At 34.9% G+C, this 19,413-nt stretch overlaps 2 protein-coding genes across 3 annotated transcripts in view; both read left to right on the forward strand.

Annotated features, from left to right (window-relative positions):
• Positions 1 to 7,649, forward strand: part of LOC126746908 (aldo-keto reductase family 1 member B1-like) — a 62,705-nt gene extending 55,056 nt beyond the window's left edge. The window contains exons 2-7 of the mRNA XM_050455331.1: positions 6,452 to 6,615; positions 6,669 to 6,789; positions 6,844 to 7,038; positions 7,095 to 7,212; positions 7,272 to 7,509; positions 7,570 to 7,649. Of these exons, the coding sequence (XP_050311288.1) occupies positions 6,452 to 6,615; positions 6,669 to 6,789; positions 6,844 to 7,038; positions 7,095 to 7,212; positions 7,272 to 7,509; positions 7,570 to 7,615 (882 nt within the window). The 3' untranslated portion in view covers positions 7,616 to 7,649. The remainder of the gene's footprint in view (positions 1 to 6,451; positions 6,616 to 6,668; positions 6,790 to 6,843; positions 7,039 to 7,094; positions 7,213 to 7,271; positions 7,510 to 7,569) is intronic.
• Positions 7,650 to 7,745: 96 nt separating this feature from the next.
• Positions 7,746 to 19,413, forward strand: part of LOC126746904 (uncharacterized) — a 47,242-nt gene continuing 35,574 nt past the window's right edge. Inside the window, exon 1 of one of the 2 annotated variants that reach the window (XM_050455317.1) lies at positions 7,746 to 7,883. The gene's annotated coding sequence lies outside the window, so the exon portion shown is untranslated. The remainder of the gene's footprint in view (positions 7,884 to 19,413) is intronic. The other variant, XM_050455318.1, reaches the window with a different exon arrangement.

Consider the following 19,413-nt stretch of genomic DNA (forward strand, 5'->3'; position numbering starts at 1 on the left):
TGTAGAGGGCACCACATTTAAAATGTTTTTCCAACATTTTTTGATAACTTGAGAATCAAGATGATTCCAAGCAGACATTAAATTGATCACTGCATCTTTTATTGTCAGGTTTTTTAGGGCATCAATGACATTCGTATTGTTGGCCACTATGGATGATAGAAGACCTTTTCTGTAGTACAATTTTGTTAGCCTAATAACATTTTGATCCATAGGCTGTATGAGTGGGGTGACATTAGGTGGCAGGTACATGGTTATAATTTGTCCATCTTCACTTTTTAATTCTTCTTCGGTTGGATGCGATGGTGCATTATCCAGAAGAAGTAGAGCTTTCAATGACAGACCTTTATTTTTTAAGAACCTGTTAACCTTCAAAAAAATTAATATTGTTGTACTAATCATAAAACAAAACTATAGATAGGGAAAACTTACCTGTGGTACAAACGAGTAATGAAACCATTTTTTTAAAATTGGGGTAGTCATCCAAGCTGATTTAGAATGTTCATAGTCAACAGGACACTCGAAATTTTTAAACGATCTTGGTTTTGCCGCTTTACCAATCACCAATGGTTTAATTTTATGGAGGCCAGTAGCATTAGTGCAAGCCAAAAATGTTATTCTTTGTTTCTCCAATTTTCTACCAGGAGCTCTTTTTTCTGTTGACAAGACAAATGTTTTTTCTGGTAATAATTTCCAGTAAAGTCCTGTCTCATCAGCATTGTAAACTTGATCCAATGAGATTCCAAGCTCTGCTATTTTATTTTTTAGAGCCATTTTAAATGGGTCTACAAGCTCTGGTTGAGATGACAGTTTTTCCCCAGAAATTTTTAAAAAACGAATTCCAAATCTTTTTTTGAATTTTTGTAACCATCCCTTACTAGCGGTGAATGATTTATCCCTTTCATTGAGCTGTGAATAAATGGATTTTGCTTTTTCTTTAATCATGTCGCCACTTACCATTAAATGTTTATTCCGTTGGTCAAGAAACCACTTGTACAGTCTTTTTTCCATTTTTAAAAACTGGGAACCCTTTAGGGTTTGTCTTTTACCTGGTCCAGCATACGTGTTTCTAACAGCACTAGAAATCAGTTCCTTTTTCTTTTTTATTTTGCAAATTGTAGATTTTGCCACACCATACTTTTTCGCTAAATATGTAACACCTTGTCCATTATTTAAGTCTTAAATTACAAGAGATTTTTCATAGAGGGTTAAACACTTTGGTTTTTTAAGCGACATTTCGTTTAATTTATAAACGATTTAACACCAACACAATTTAAGTCACACTTATAAAAATCACTAAATTTCAAAACCACACTAACAGACAACGTAAACAAACGATAACAACCTGCCTTGCTTAACACACAATAGATTCACGGCGCCTATCGATTCGAATAACGCCAAAAACAGCATATCGGGGAAGTACCTGCTGCTTTCGTCTACGTTACTGGCGAACTATCGATCCAATTACATTTGTTTCCATTAACGGGGGATCGTTTGTTCATGGTATACGGTGGTCAATGCATAAAATAGTGCTGTTTTCATTATGCGGGGTTTCCGCTATCCGATATTCACACTATCGAGTGTCTACTGTATTCTCTTTGTTTCTTTCCTACAAAAATTAGCATAATTGAATGTATAGTAAGCAATATTTTTGTGAGAACAAAATATACATTACATTTAATAATTATTAAAATAAGTATAAAAATCTTACTTTTTCATACGAGTTTGCAGCAACAGTTTCTTTATGTAAACGCAAAACATTTTCCTCCTTACAAATGGGCGTCTTTTTTGTTTTCATCCTTTTGTTGTTCTTTTTAATTTTAGTTTCATTATCGTCGCTAGATGATGTATCTGACATCGGATCGTAGTCTTTATCCTGGGGCCGTATTTTTGAAACCATTCGACTTTGATTCGCATACGAAATTAGAGGATTTCGCACGAAAAATCGATATTCGTATTTTCGACCGCTTCGTATGCGAACATTTTCGCATGCGGTGTCTCGAATGGGTATATACCATTCGAATTTCAAAGTTCGTGTGCGATTCTGCCGCTTGTCTTGTTTTGATTTTAAACTAGCTTTGTTTTTTTCTTAATTTTGTGAGTTGGTTAAGTTTTTTTGTAGTGTTTTCTTGTTGTTTATTGAAAAAAAAAGAATAATCAAATAGCAAGATTAAACAATATTGTGCAAAGAAAAGTCGTCGATGCACTGGAAGAGACTAAAACTCTGGCAGATAGAAGGAATAGGATGTACTCTTCATTTCTTGACCCATTTGAAATGTATTCAGATTCTCAATTTAATAATATAGATTAAACAAGCCTATTACGATAGAATGATTAAGCCTATTAGGATGATGTGCTCTTTATGTGCTCCAGAGACTGTGTAAGTGTGTAATCTGTCCGCTAGTTTTATCCACAAGGCTTGTGCAGTTTTAGCCGAAAAATTTTGGGTGAATTTGCCCGACTTTAATTCCGGGTGCTCTTCCATAAATGAAATTAGTTCTTTCTTTCGCTCGCTCGACACAAAACCGAAATATTTTTTATTTTTTGAATTCATTTAAAAAAAAAGTCAATTCGCAAAAACCCAAGAAACGCCATGAAAAAACCTCAAAATTCCCTGATGTTTTTAAACCTAAATTTTAGGTTAGGTTTAATCTTTAACGTAGCCTGTTCACGCGAGCCTTTTCCGAGCGAGCTGAAGAAACAATATTCCGACTGTTTACTACCAATACCTCCTAAGTGCAAGAACCTAAATTGTGCAGGAGAGACAAAAAACTGTTTATCTTCATGATATAAAAGTAAAAACTTGATTTTTTACTTGAAGTTATCATTTATGATTAAAATGTGGTTTATTTTATTTTTTTTTTTTGAAAAATAGGTCCTATTATTTTTTTAGCAACATTTTAGAAGATAGGAGGTGTTGGTATATTTACTATGAAGATAGGAGACTATAGTCTAATAGTTTTATTAGCAATTTTTACCAAGCATGATAAAATTTAAAATTTAAAAGCCATTATTAATTTATCAATTGTTTTATTATTCATTTTTATATGGTAACATGTCATAAAAACTGTGACAGTCTTCTGGAACAACGCTTTTAAGTTCCTGCAAGTGCTTAAACTTTGACTTCTTGATTGGAATTCTTGTTTTATTCAGTAACGGATAATCTGGTTCATCAGGTTTTTTTTTTGTCTCCAAGGCAATTTTTTCCATTCATTATCAAAATTAAGTTTGTAGTCAATTGATCCATTTAAATTGTAGCGCAAGGCACGAAGGTCCGTAACCTGCGGTTCTTTGTGTTTATTTCTCCCTGGCCGAATCGTCGTATATCTTAACAAGTTTTTTTGTGAATAATCTTTAAAAACATTAACTCCTAATTTGATCACTTCATATGGGAACGGTTTGGTTCTAGCCTCTTTGCTTGCTGAAATGTAATCACTTGGCAAATTGATATCCCGATCTTTTAATTTCCGTTCAATACAGCTATGAACGGAGTCACACTCCATTTGAGTATGGCTCCGTTCAAGATACTTTTGAGACAGTATTTTATTTTTTATTGCATAAGTAAGCAACGCGTTTGATAAAACGTTGTTTCTGTTTTGGTATCCACACCCGTCTGAATAAATTATTATTGGCAAATTCCTAGCAGTACAATGCCTTTCCAAATAGTCCAATATACATGTCGTAAAAGCTGAAGCAACCAAATCACATTCACATTCAGTAAACCAGTAGCAAGTACTTTGCTGACTAACCACGTCGTAAACTGTGAAGTTATGGCATGCTAATCTGGACGAACTTTCACCGCTTGAAGATCCATAGTAAGCACAATACATTGTCCTTTTTCTGCCAAACTTTTATCACTTGCTTTCTCAGTACGTGCCCTGTCTTTTCTTTTTATATGATCTGTGTATTTATTGTCACTTAGATTGCCAACTCTATTAGTAACACAAATATCACATTGATCTTTTTTCGGTTGGTAGAGTGCAAAATTGCTGTGATTAAATTCGTTATAAAATGTTTTACTTGAAAGAACGTGTTTGCCTGCAGTCTTGCAATGTTCTAAGTACAGGTCATAAAGTTGTTTTAATGACTTAAAAATTGGTTCTAAATAAAGTTTTGAAGAATTCGCTCTGTTATAGTGAGAAGGTAATTTTGGCAATTGTTTCAAAAAATCTTTTAAATAGTTAATGTCTTCGGCGTGAGGGGTATTTCTTGTACGATTCAAATTAGCACTTTCTTGATTTATGCTCATAGCATGGTCACCTTTCTTCGTCCAACTTTGTACCGTAAATGAACCTAATCCAAGGGTGTTTAAAAACATCGTACGACATACTGCATACTTACAATCTTTTAACGTCAAAGAATAATTTAATGTTTCACTACGTCGAGACTTATTTAATGTCGTTTTCTGTTGTGTATAGTCGAAATTATACCCATTTGTAATGACGTCATTTTTGTTTATCTTTGTTTAGCATATTCCAAACAGCGGCGACAACAAACTTTTTGAAAAAAATTGGTGTCTGATGATTATTCATCTTTTATATACTAGGTTATGTGAAATATCCGTGACTGTCAATCAAAAATATTGGTTTGTCAACTTGTTCTTGAAAGTTATTTCGAAAAATATTAGATAGTGCTTAAAAAAAGATATAATAGGTATAATGAACAGTCGCAGCTGATGATTTTAAATATATTGTCTTTTTTTTGAACAGGAAAAGGAACAAGTCTCACTCTTACAGTTACATGGTAAAGTTTATGGTGGGGGTAACATGTTCTGAGAAAATTATAACCAATTTTTCAAATTAAAACACAGTAACTGAAAAAACCATAACAAAACTCAGTAACTACTTGGTAGTTACATGGTTTTTTAAATGAGTTTTGTTAGTTACTGCGTTTTGTCATGAGAAAAAATTTCACTGACTGTCAGTTATTGTGTTTTGGGCATGCCAGATCTTCCTTATTTATTATCCGAATATTAGTTTTAAAAATACCAAAAGATACAGCAAAACACAGCAACTTCAAATCACTGAAAAAGGCGATTTTGGCTAAAATGTCAGTTACTGTGTTTTGCAATGGGACAGCCGCACCAACTCCATAAGCCCGCACAAACACTTTCCTCTTCATTTGCCAAATTTTCCTGCCTATTTTCCCAGGGTCAAAACATTTTAAGATCTTTAGGTATAATACCAAAACAAATCCAGAAACAAAAATAAAAAATACACTTCCTTACGGTAAAAACTGCTAAAAATTTAGACGAATATAGGCCAAATTCTAAATTCTCCACTTTCATAAACGTGTAAAAAGCAAAACTGGCAAAACCCATCAAATAATAATAACCTCCCAACTATTAAAGGTGAAAGACCCATCCTTAAAGATCTCTTTAAAAACACGACGAAAGTAATACAAAAACAGCCCAAAAATTTATCTGGGTACCTCGTATTATCGTAATCCTTAAAATCAGTGGGATAGAGAGAGATACACTATCACTTGCACAGCCTAAAATAGGAATCGCCAGAACGCAGGTTTTTTATCTTTGTTTAATAGACTGGCTAAAAAGAGATGAGAAGTCTGTGAGTGCTGGGAGTGTTTAAAATGTTTCGTTAAATGCTTCGATTTTAGTCCGCGATCATTTTTTTGATATTATTTTCTTTCTAAAAATGGATATTTTCCAAAGAAAAATATAAAATAGTGTAAAACAAGGGGTTCTACGTATATTTAAAATGATTCTATAGAAAAATTATTTTAAATTTTGCCATTTAAATATGTATATCATGCGACAAGAAATACGACATACGACAGGCGCACGGACTAATTACTGCGGCATCTGCGACACATCAAATATTCTAATATATCTCTGAACTGGACTTTAAACCACTTTAAGGTACTCCGATAAACTTGGTAGTTAATTATTATATCTCGAGTATGACTGTTTATTCGATTATAAATAATACGTTCAAATTACTTATTGTATTTAAAATGGTGACAGGACGATAATCATCTATTTGTTTTGTATTAATTACCTTTTTTAAGTATAGGAATAATACAACCAACTTTTAATTTTTTAACCTCAAATTCTGCTGGATCCTAGATTTTTCTATTTAACGAAATTTTAAATTAATTTGACTGTCATTTGTCATCTGTCAACTGTCAGTTGTCAACTCGGACAGATTTTTTATCCTGACCAGTGTTTACATACAAAATTCGGTTCCTTGTCTGTCACCAATCAACTTACCACTACTAAATGCTTTTTTGTATCATAATTAATTAAAAACAATAAGTATTATACTTAACTTCCATCTGTCAACTTAACCACTCCGATTTATTCTTTATCCTGGCCAGCATTATTATATCAAAAATTCAGTTCCTTACCTGTCAACTGTCAATTTCAAGGGTTGTTACACACCTCTTAATTGTACAATGTTACATCTTCTCTGTCTAATTTTGTATTATTTTCTAGTCCAAACCCGGTGAAGTGGAACAGGCGGTCAAAGATGCAATCGACGTCGGCTACAGACACATTGACTGTGCATACGTCTACGGCAACGAAAAAGAGGTTGGGGCGGCCCTTAAGGCCAAATTCGCCGATGGTACTATCAAGAGGGAAGACATTTGGATCACTAGGTAGGCAAGAATATTGAATTTTCCAGTTTATTGACTTTTTCTGGTTTGTTCAGCAAACTGTGGAACACTTATCATAGACCAGATTTGGTGGAGAAAAACCTGAATATGACCCTGAGTAACTTGGGGCTGGATTATCTGGATCTGTATCTGATCCATTGGCCTGCTGGTTATAAGGTATGTAACAGTCAATTTTTAGCCATCAATTAGTAAAAAAAATAATAATTTTAGGAAGAATTAGCGGACTTCCCTATCGACGAATCTGGAAAGATGCAATTCAGTGACGTTGACTACGTGGACACCTGGAAAGCCATGGAAGAGCTTGTTCGTAAGGGTTTAATCAAAACCATCGGTCTGTCCAACTTCAATAAAGCACAAATCACAAGGGTCTGGGATAATTCCACTATTAAACCTGCTGTTCTCCAAGTAGGATTGCGTTTTACTATAGTAAAAATATCACAATAACTATGAATATTTTGCAGATCGAATGCCATCCTTACCTAAACCAGTCAAAATTAATTGCTTTTGCCAAGTCCAAAGGGATTGCCGTGACTGCTTATAGTCCCCTGGGTTCTCCTGATAGGCCTTGGGCTAAACCAGGTGTGTTTTAGTGAAAGCAGCTACGTTCCAGAACAAGTATTATTTTTTCCCTTTTCTAGGTGATCCACAGCTAATGGAAGATCCAAAACTGATCGAGCTGGCTAAGAAATACAACAAATCACCAGCTCAGGTGCTCCTGAGGTACCAGATCGACCGTGGGGTCATCACTATCCCAAAATCGGTCACGAAGTCTAGGATCCAGCAGAACTTTGAGGTTTTTGACTTTCAGTTGACCCCAGAAGACATTGAGTACCTTAACAGTTTTGATTGTAATGGGAGATTGTGTCCTTTGGCCGCGTAAGAATTTTTTCTGTGTATTTTTTATTGTTTTTCTTAATTGTTTTTTATTTGTTTTAGTGGATACGGCCATAAATACCATCCCTTCGAGAACGATGAATATTAGGGTTGTACTGATTTAAAATATATATTTGTATGCATTTTTCATGTTTTTTTTTTTTTTGCTTTTATAGATAGCGGTTAGGGGGTTTTATGTGCTCGCTGTATAGTATTTACGTGAGATAGTATTTGAGAAAAAAATCTGATTAGATAAGTTGGATATCATATATAGAAAATAATATAATTATCTATATACTTGAGAAAAATTAAATAGAAAAGTGGAATACGTACGATAGAATTTGCTGATTTTTCGTGAAAATTTGCTGAAAAATAAGGTAAAAATGCTATATTATGGATATTATTATACATTTTTTTTAAATTTTATTTATTTATACTAAGGATAGTCAAATGAGGAAATGACGAAAAAGTGGTCAGCTTGGGTTAATGCTTTTTATTAAAAAATGCATTTTATAATTGTTAATTATTTTTGAAAAAATCCCGTTAATTAATGATTTTTTTTTAATTAAGATTCGTCATTTCATCGCCAGTGATTTTTTAAACATAATACGATAATGAGATTTTTATTAAACAAAACGTCGTAAAATGGGAAACGTCATTAAAAAAACCCGTTTTTTTTTTTGCAATGTCTCCAGTAAATTCAGAAACTGGTGAAACTTTTACACTAAAATTTATAAAAAATAAATGAATAAAGAAAAAATAACAGTTGACGATGGTTTTTTAACCAAAACGTATAAGCAAATTTTTGACAAATATTTTCCTAAGATTAAATTTCTTAATTGAAATTCGTCATTTGATTGCGAGTAAAAATTATTTTTTTATTAAGGAAAAGCGTTAATGAGATTTTTTTTGTAAACGAAACGTCCATCAGTGAAAATCGTAATCAAAAGTCTTGCCATTAAAATTAATTTTTATGTTTAAAAAAGCAAAAAATTAAATAGGAAAAAATTCAGGTTTATCAGGAATAAAAATAAAAATTCCCAAAAAAGTCAGAAACTGATGAAATTTTTTTACTAAAGAAAAATTGCTGATTATTTCTTAAAGAAATGTCGGTCCATAAAAAGTCTCGTCAATGAGAAATCTCGTGTTTTTCAAAAATTGACCCGAAATCTCAGATATATGTTAATAATAATAAGTACGGTTGTTGTTATATTACGGCGATTGAGTGGACTGTATTACTTATATAGGCAAGGGTTCATTTTCGTAAATTTAACATTAATTTCCAAAATAAAATTTTCAACCGAACCATACAGCACCAAGATTAAAAATGGCACCTACCTTGATCTCTTGGAGCACTTGGATGGAATAAATGAGTTTCTTCTGGCGGGCCCGCACTTATATTCGGCACAAACACATTAGACTTGGTATTAGTGGTGTGTAATGAAAATTAGATTATATTGTAGAAACTTTTCCCATATTTTTGGGGAAATTATAGAAGCACTTTTTAGACAAAGTCTGGAGCCTCGATCATGGCAACGGCAAAAAGCTGAAGTTGCCGGTTTGCTTCTTTGTACGCAAACTCTTGATTGACCATTCGACGTCGGCGCCAAGCTTGATTTTGTATGGTTAATGTAAATTTGAAATTACGTAGTTAAAAGACAAAAAATAATTTAATATGTTCAAAAGTTGCGTATACATTTTCCGCCCACTAAAACGCATGTTTTAAGAAGAAATACTATTCCTACGGAAATTTCCAAAATTCACAGAAAATAAGTGTGAGAAAAAAAAATATACTTGAAAGGAAAAAATGTACTAGCGGAGCAAAAAAAAACTTAAACAAAACTATTCGATTCTCGCAAATGTAATCCTAATTATTTCCTAGTTCCCTTAAGACGCAAACAAGCTTAATTCTGCTACGTACTAATAATGCTATGAACTCCGTATCGGTAGAGGACATAGTTTAACAATTGGTCTCTTATAGAGCCCATTTGCAGTTTTTACTGTGACAACCCTTACATGGCCGTCTGGGCCAGGGTGTAACATTACAATTCGTCCCAATAACCAATGAATAGGAGGATGATTTTCATTTTTAATTATGATTAACGTATTTAGCTCAATCTTAGTGGTGGGATTAGTCCACTTTGACCTTTGTTGCAAGGTATTAAGATACTCTAATTGCCATCTTTTCCAAAAATCAACATTTAATCTTTGTATCAATTGCCAGCGGGACAAAGTATTGAGCTTTAAATGGGACAGATCAGGAACCGTATTTAGCGGTTCTAGTGTCAAAAAATGACCAGGAGTAAGTGGGGCTAAATCGTTCGGATCGGAACTTTGTGCCCACATAGGCCTGCTATTCAGCAGAGCTTCAATTTGGGTAAGTAAAGTGTAGAGCTCCTCATAAGTTAAAACTTGGTCTCCTACCACTCAAACTAAGTGCGTCTTGACAGATTTGACGCCAGCCTCTGCTAGACCATTAAGATGAGGCCCAGCAGGTACATTAAAAAACCACGATATTTTTAAATGCTCCGATGCATGCTTCGAGAGTTCACGAATTTGTTTGTAGGCACCCACATAAGTGGTGGCCGAATCGGAGTAAATATTGAGACAGCTTCCGCGTCTGGATACAAAACGCCGAAAAGCGGCTATGAAACTTTCAGAAGTTAGGTCGGAGACTAGTTCGATGTGAATAGCTCGAGAAACAACACACACTATAATTAAAATATATGCCTTGAATATTTTTGCACCGCGATATTTACCCATTGAGATGTTTAAAGGGCCTGCATAATCGATGCAAACATGCGAAAAGCACTTAAGTTGCGAGATGCGAAATGACGGTAAGTCTCCCATATACGGGGTATAGGGTTTTGGGTTCACGCGAAAGCATTTTAGGCATTTTGAAAGGACCCTTTGTATCACTCTACGAGCGGAAAGTATCCAACATTGTTGGCGAACAAGATATAAAACTGTATTAAAACCAGGATGCAAGTTAATTTTGTGTATATGGTCAATAATAAGTTCGGTTAGTCTGTTATCTTTTGGCAACAGAAGATGGTGTTTCACATCATACGGAAGTGATAAATTTCTTAGTCGTCCGCCCACTCTGACAAAACCCTGTTCGTCCAGAAATGGAGCTAGTTTACGAAATGGTTTAGGTAAAAGTTCATTTGACTTTATTTGAGCAATTATCCCTGAAAAATAAAATTGCTGAATGGAGACCGAGAAATTGATGGAGCTGCTATTAAGGAAGTTTGACGAGCAAAAAGTAGAACAAGAAGAACGAGACCGTAAACAGAAGTAAGAACAAGAAGAACGAGACCGCAAACAGAGGGAAGAACAAGAAGAGCGAGACAAGAAATAGGAAGATTTACTAAAGACAATTAAATCTGATCTAAAGAAATAAAATGAAGACCTGATTCGAACCATGAAAGATGACTTACTTAATTTAAAAGAAAATTTTAAAAAGCAGCAGGAGGAGCGAGACAGAAAACAAGAGGAACGAGTTTTAAACTTAAAGAAGATCTGGAGAAGAATCAGAAACAATTAATGACTAACTTTAAAGCAACGGTAGAAGAAGAATTGGGGCAAGTACAAAAAAAGATCCAAGACCTAGAGATGAAAGTGAAACGGACTCCTCTTCATCCCGATCCTGGAATGCAAATAATGATGAAAGTAAAGCCACCAAAATTCGACGGCAAAGAAGCATGGAGTACCTATTTGAATCAATTTGAGGCCGCTGCTAGGGGAAATCGCTGGGATAATGAAGAAAAGGCAATCAATCTTAATCTAAGCCTTAGAGGAGAAGCTACAGGTATATTAAGAATGGTGCCATCTGAGCATCAGCTCAATTTCGACATACTGGTGCGTAATTGACGGAGTTCGAGATCCAGATACTAACCACGCTCTAAGGATGGTTCATCATAAAAGTATATCAGAAGCTTTGGCCCATGGACTAGAGTATGAGGCAGCTTTTTAAGCAACTAGAAGGCAGACACGAATAAGACAAATCAGAACTTTAGAAAGTGATCGCGAATACCGCCTAAAGAAGATTGAATCATTATTAGCGAGGAAACCTAAAAAACCATTGCAATGCTGGAATTGCAATGAGGAGGGGCATCTTAAACGTCATTCCCCAAGCCTTTAACAGATCCAAGGAACCAGGAAAACTTCAACTAGTAAGCTTTATGGGGCGCAAGCTGGCTGGGTGCTACCAAGCCCCACGTATAAGACTAAACCGGCTGTCACATCCTGGAGAGAGCTTGGTAGTACCGGGAAAAATATGCGGCCGTGAATGTGAGATGGTAGTGGATACAGGATCAAGTCATACTATCGTGAAGCCGAACATTGTAGCACACTGTAGGCTTTCAGCACCACCCAATTTAATTCTGGAGTCTGCAAATGGAAAAAGATCCCGATTCTTGGATTGCATGAAGCTACAGTCACCATTGGCTTAACAACATTCCAACAGCCAGTACTAGTGGCAGAAATCATGAATGATGTCATATTAGGATTAGATGTTATGAATGCTCAGCAGTTTAAAATGGATAAGTTAAAAAATACCCTGATATTGACGACGAGAAATGAAGAGATTTTTATGCACCACCTATATGAAGATAAAGTAAATACCAGAGTCGTTAAGTTATTCAAGGATGTTACTATACCAGGAAATTTAGAGGTGGTGGTTAATACTACAACTGGAGGAAAAGAGGGAGAAACTGTTTTGATTGAGCCCATGGAAAACTGCAAACTATATGGTTAAGTAATTTTTCCAGCCAGGACGTTATCTACGCAGAAGGAATCTACTGTTTTGGTTCAAATGGTAAATTTAAAAGGATATGATCAACACCTGAAGCAAGAAGAGAACATTGGCGTATGCTCTGAAGTAGTGGCAGTCATGAAAAATACTGATAGAAGTCGTTATTCAAACAGATCCTTTCCTGTATGTTTACAAAACCTATTTGAAGAATCTTCTGCCAATTTAACCATAGACCAGTGTAGTAAATTGCGACGTTTTCTTGAAGAAAATCAAGATGTGTTTTCCTTGCACGATAATGACCTGGAAAGAACTGATTTGGTGCAGCATCAAATTAACACTGGAGGCAGTGCTCCGATTAAACAAGCACCTCGAAGAATTCCGATAGCTAAACAAGGAGAAGTTTCCTCAATGCTTCAAGAAATAAGGACACAAGGAGTGACAGAACCTTCTCAGAGTCCTTAGACATCTCCAGTTGTGCTAGTAAAGAAAAAGGATGGATCCACTAGATTTTGTGTAGACTATCGGCGACTGAATGACATTACCAAGAAAGACAGTTATCCCCTACCAAGAATTGACGACACCCTGGACACGCTATCAGGTTTACAATGGTTTTCAATACTCGATCTAAAGAGTGGATACTGGCTGGTAAAGATGCACCGAGAAGACAAGGAAAAGACCGCATTCTCAACTGGAACAGGACTTTGGCAGTTTACAGTAATGCCATTTGGACTCTGCAATGCTCCAGCTGCCTTTGAGAGACTTATGGAAACAGTTTTACGTGGAATGACTTGGGAATCATGTTTAGTTTATCTGGATGACGTCATCATACTGGGAAAAAACATTTGAAGATCATTTAAAGAATATTCAAAAGGTATTTGTTAAACTGCGAGAGGCCAAGTTCTAAAAAATTTTGCTTATTTCAAAAAGAAGTTCGATACCTTGGCCATGTAATATTAGAAAAAGGTGTCAAGCATGATCCAGAGTAGAGGCAATCGAAAATTGGCCACGACCCACTGACAAACACCAGTTAAGAAGCTTTCTGGGCCTTTGTACCTATTACAGAAGATTTGTAAGAAATATCGCTAATCTTGCAAAGCCTCTACATAAGCTCACGGAGAACAAAATGGTATTTAGTTGGTCAACAGACTGTGAAGAAGCATTTCAACGGTTAAAAAGAGCACTATGCACATCTCCAATTTTAACATATCCGGTTCCTGAACAAACTTATTTTGGATACCGATGCAAGTAATGTTGGAATTGGGGCCGTTTTATCACAAAAATATGAAGATGGCGAGCAAGTGATAGCTTATTTCAGTAAAACGTTGTTAAAACCAGAAAGAAACTATTGTGTCACCAGACGAGAGCTATTGGCAGCAGTAAAAGCTATTGAACATTTCCATAAATATTTGTATGGTCAACGATTTATCCTTAGAACTGACCATGCTTCGTTGAAATGGCTGTTTCAGTTTAAAAACCCCGAAGGACAAATAGCAAGGTGGCTTCAACGATTACAAGAGTATGACTTTACAATAGAACATAGGAAAGGCGAATATCACCAAAATGCCCATGCTTTATCGAGAAGACCCTGTATTGAAACATGTCAACATTGTTTTAAAAAGGAATCAAAACAGCATCCAGAGATATTTACTTGTAATCGTATTGGCCTTTACAGTTCTAGAGAGTGGGATGTAGCTAGTTTAATCCAAGATCAGTGTGATGACCCAGTATTTGGTCTTATTTAGGAACTGAAATCTCGAGAAATTTCAAAACCAAAATCGAAAGATATTTCTGACAAATCTCTAGAACTAAAAGCTTATTGGTCTCAATGGAATTCATTGGTTATAAAACATGTATTGTTAAAAAGAGTCTGGGCGAGCGTAGATGGAAAAGAAAAGACATATCTGACAGTCCTTCCTCGAAAACGGATTCCGGAAGTTCTTGAAGCTATTCATGGCAGTGTCGGCGGAGGACAGTTTGGAGTTAGTAAGACCTTGGCAAAAGTTAGAGAACGGTTTTACTGGCTGAACAGTCACCAAGATGTTGAACACTGGTGCCGACAGTGTGAGCAGTGTTCGTCAAGCAAGGGCCCAAGAACCCGGACAAGAGGAAAGATGATGCAGTATCTTGTTTGTGCACCCTTTGAACGAATTGCCATAGACGTAGCAGGCCCCTTCCTACTACTAGCTCCGGAAACCGATATGCTCTTGTTGCTATGGATTACTTTAGTAAGTGGCCCGAGGTTTATCCGATTCCAAACCAAGAAGCAACGACAATAGCTGAAGTGCTGTTCCAGAACTGGATTTGTCGATTTGGTGTACCCAGAGAGATACATTCAGACCAAGGAAGGAATTTTGAGTCACAAATATTCCAACAAGTATGCCAGTTGCTGGGAATCAATAAGACCCGTACAACCCCACTACACCCTCAGTCTGATTGAATGGTTGAAAGATTTAACCGTACATTTGAAACCTATTTGAGGATGGTGGTAAACTCTAAGCAAACCGACTGGGATACCTGTATACAACCATTTCTATTGGCATATCGTTCTTCTATCCACAAGTCAACTGGAAAAAGCCCGGCAAAAGTTGTCGACGGTGATGAACTTCGTTTACCTTTGGACATTATTACTGGAAGACCCCATAAATCTGAAACCCTTGAGGAGTACGTCGACTATTTAAAGTCGAAATTATACCCATTTGTAGTTACGTCATCCAGGTGAGAAAAAACGTATGCCGTAGATATTTTTGCCAATCAATATTAGGTTAGAAACTTTACCATCGCCTTCAGAAATTAATAGTCTGTTATGTATTTTTATACGTTCAGAAATTAATAAATGATTTATTTTAGCAGCATATTAGTATATTTTTATATTCGTATATATACTTTCATTCCCAAAAAATTTAAAAAAATCTTGTAGTATTTATTGTATTTTTAATAAACTTAACAATTAAGAAATATTATTATAATTAATTATAAATAATGGGACATAAACAACAAGTCCGAAACGGAATTGCACTTCAAATTGAGAATGTGATAGAGCGAGCCGCAGATGCAACAAAATTGAGCACAACAACGATCGCAAATATAAAGAAGAATGGGATAAAATCAGATCAGGATTACGCTGCTGATATATTTTCCAAGCAAAAGACCGCAAAAACCAAATCTACAACATATTTGAAAAGTAGAATGCGGCACGAGCTGTAGACGTAACAAAACCGAGCTTACAAAAATTGTGAATAATGGTATAAAATTATTTTAACTCACTGGGAAAAAATTAAATGTTGACAATTTAATTTACTTGTTCATGGAAAAAAATGCTGGTTGAAGGAATATGTTAACACATTAAAATAAAAATACCATTCCAAAAAATAAAACATACAAACTCAAAAAAAACACGCCATATTGCATTACCAAGTTAATGAAATTGCAACGATATGATTGAATACTTAAACGACGATCATAAAATAAAATTTGCTAGAACAAAAAAGCTACGAGATTGATTACTCGTCAGTATTGTCAGAGTCAGAACTAAAATCAGAGATATTGTCTTCGTTATCGTCGTCTTCGTCAGTCGTAATCACAAGTGGCAGAATGTCATAGGCATCACACACTTGTATTGCTTCCTAAGCCTTTTCAATTACCTTTTCTGTATGAAAAACATATTTTTGCCAAAGATCTATAGAAATTTCGTTTATTACCCTTTTTCATGTAGTCAGAACTTCTGAAGGTGACCCCTTAAAATTGGAAATGTATTGATCATATTTTCGTTTACATTCCGACCATACAATTTCAATTGCATTAAACTGGCAATGATATGGTGGCAGTCGCAAAATTTTGTGTCCTAAAGGTTTAACATATTCATCAAGGAAGTACTTTTTTTCACTAGGGCAGTTTCTGCGTGCAATACTCCATATTTTATCTTTCATGGCTTTTTCTGGAAAGCCAATATTCTTTTTCTTCAACCATTCGGTCAGTCTCTGCTTTGTCCAAGATTTTCTCGGGATTTCTTCTAATAAACCAGAATGGTAACTTGCATTGTCCATGATTATAAATGACTTTGGGGGAAGATTTGGAACCAGCTGAGTTTTAAACCAGTTTTCGAAGTTTTTCCTGTTCATATTGTCATGATAATCTCCCGTCTTTAATACACTCTTGAATATTAAATTTGCACCCTTGATGAAGCCATCTTTGGTTCCGGTGTGGACCACGATATAACGATAACCTTAAAAATAAAAGATAATTCAATTCTCTTCCTTTAGAAATCATTCTTCCAGAACATAAATTTAATATAAGTGTATGGAGTTAAATTCCCTCATATTGTCTTAGAGAGAAATTATATGAAACAGATGAAATTATGAAGTTAGAGGGCCCTTACAAGGGCAATAGTTTTTATTCAAAAAAAAATCTAAAAAGATAACCAGATAATTTTTACCTTCACTGTTTTTCCTTGAATCCGTGTGCTTGGTGTCATCTTGCCAGCTACTATGAAATGATCTCTTGCTAAAAATCCACGTCTCGTCAATGAAAACTGGAGTAAAACCTTCCGGACCTACATTTCTATTTTTGATATACTCCCTTAAAAAATTGATTCTTTTATGAACAATATTTGACAAGTCCATCAAATATTTTCTGTTATTTGATTTTTTCCACTTGAAGCCTATACTATTGATCTATCTTCTTAAGGAGTTAATGGAAAACTGAAAATAAGTATTCAATTTCCTCCCTGAACTTTTCTCTTATTGTTGCCAATATTACATATTCTTTTCTGGTGTACATAGAATAAATTGTGTCCCGAATTCTATGTTTCAAATATGTTGTAATTTTGATTTTTGCTGTCTTTTGCTTGGAAGATATACGGGCTGCGTAATCCTGATCTGATTTTATCCCATTCTTCTTTATATTTGCGATCGTTGTTGTGCTCAATTTTGTTGCATCTGCGCCTCACTGTATCACATTCTGAATTTGTGCAATTCTGTTTCGGACTTGTTCCTTTTCCAGTTGAAAAAAAGCCAATATATTTAAAATCATTAGCTGCGATTGTTCGTTATACCTATTATATCTTTTTTTAGGCATTATCTAACACTTTTCGAAATAACTTTCAAGAACAAGTTGACAAACCAATATTTTTGATTGACAGTGACGGATATTTCACATAACCTAGTATATAAAAGATGAATAATCATCAGACACCAATTTTTTTCAAAAGTTTATTGTCGCCGCTGTTTGGAATATGCTAAACAAAAATAAACAAAAATGACGTCATTACAAATGGGTATAATTTCGACTATACAAGCGCGTTTACAAATTGTTCACGAACAAGCACGGGATAAACTTCATCTAGAAAGTAACAGAATGAAATCACGTTATGACATAAAGGCAAATTCTACCGGTTTTAATCCTGGGGATAAAGTCTGGTTATACAATCCACGGAGGACGAAGGGCAAGTCACCAAAGCTCCAGAAGGATTGGGAAGGTCCATTCAATGTGGTCACCAGAATCAACGACGTGGTGTACCGTATCCAGCGACATCCGACAACGAAGATGGACAATGTAAACATCGTCCGGCTAGCGCCCTATCATGACTCAGGTGGTCCCATCTTTGATCGGGATGATCAAACTTGAAAGGAGAGCAGTATTATGAAAATGTAAATATGTTAATTATTCTCCTAGTTTTTGTACAATTTTATAAGTATTCTGTAGTTAAAGTTGATTCGTAGAGTTTCTTTAGGGTTCTACTTACGTTTGGTTTATTATTTTTATCTATGGTGTTTAGTTTTTAAGTAGTTCATCTTGTTCGAGAGCGCCATTTTGGTCCCAATTTAGGTTATATTATTGTAAATCCCTGTAGTTCTAATTTTCTAGAATTTGTATACTTGCTTGCTTTGACTGTCAGTATTCTCCTAAAATTATTGGTCTCTGTGGGCAAAAAAACAATGAAGATAATTCTAAATATTTCGAAACTGTTCTATCGGGTTTTAAAAAGGACGCGCTTCGTGACAATTCATTCAGTTTTAATTGTTTAGTCAGTTTTTACCTTGGATACAATTAAACGACAGTCAAGGCGAGTTAGGTTAGTGTTTTTGACGTTGACAATAAAAGTGTGTTCCCGAATTTCGTTACAATATCAAGAAGCTTTCTTAAACACTACTAATAAATCTAACTCGACCCTATTTTCCACAACCTTCTGTTAATAATAGAGGCAAAGGAAGTAGAGTTACTATTAAATGGGCAGTTTTAGTATGTTAAGCTGTTATTCCACAGATTGTTACCAAAGAAGCATTGGACAAGAAGCGAAACTACTACAAGTCGTTAGATTCATAAAATTACTGAAATTATTGACAATCCACCTTTCTGACCGATTCATTAATTTTCCAAATATATTCCTAATGATCCTATTGATTATACCCATGTTGCCTTATTAAAACCAAAAGTGGATGAACATAACTATTATATAACATATTATATTTGCATGAATTCAATTATTATTTTCCAATGGGTAGTGATGGTTGCAAACGACGTTTTTTTTTTATTTTGAAGAAATAATATAGGCATATATTTAACTAAAAAAATATGAAAAATTCTTAGTGTTAATCAAAATAAAAGACAATAATTGACGTTTCCAATTGTCAAATTTAGAGAAATAACAAATATATACCAAGAAATCTAAATCAATTCGAATAAAACAAGTTTAGCCGACGATTGAAATTTAGAATCACCCTTCTCGTCACGACTTAGTCGCGATCGTATTCGAAGTCGTGATCGTATCGAGATGTAGAGTCGTGATTTTAGAATCCCAATATTTATGAAGTTCGTGGAAATAGCCTCTCCAAATGCTTTTTTGAGGTTAACTGAGACTTAACCTCTCAATAACGGCAGACTAATTTAACTGTTTGGCCTTTTAAGGTTTGAATAACGGTGTAAGCAAATTTTGTCATTTAAACCTAGATTTAAATTTAAGCCTTTGTTAACGTTACGGTGCAAGCGGGGGTTAGAAAATTAAAATTAACTTTCTCCATAACTTCCGCAATTCGCTTGAATATTATTTGTTGCATCTTGCAAGCGTTGCCATTGTCCTCTTCATTTTTCATCGTTGTCTTGTATGCCACGGAATTCATATGCCCCCAGAAAAAAAAACACTATGGAGTCAAATC

This window comes from Anthonomus grandis, chromosome 18, assembly GCF_022605725.1.
Source record: "Anthonomus grandis grandis chromosome 18, icAntGran1.3, whole genome shotgun sequence".
Classification (NCBI taxonomy): domain Eukaryota; kingdom Metazoa; phylum Arthropoda; class Insecta; order Coleoptera; family Curculionidae; genus Anthonomus; species Anthonomus grandis.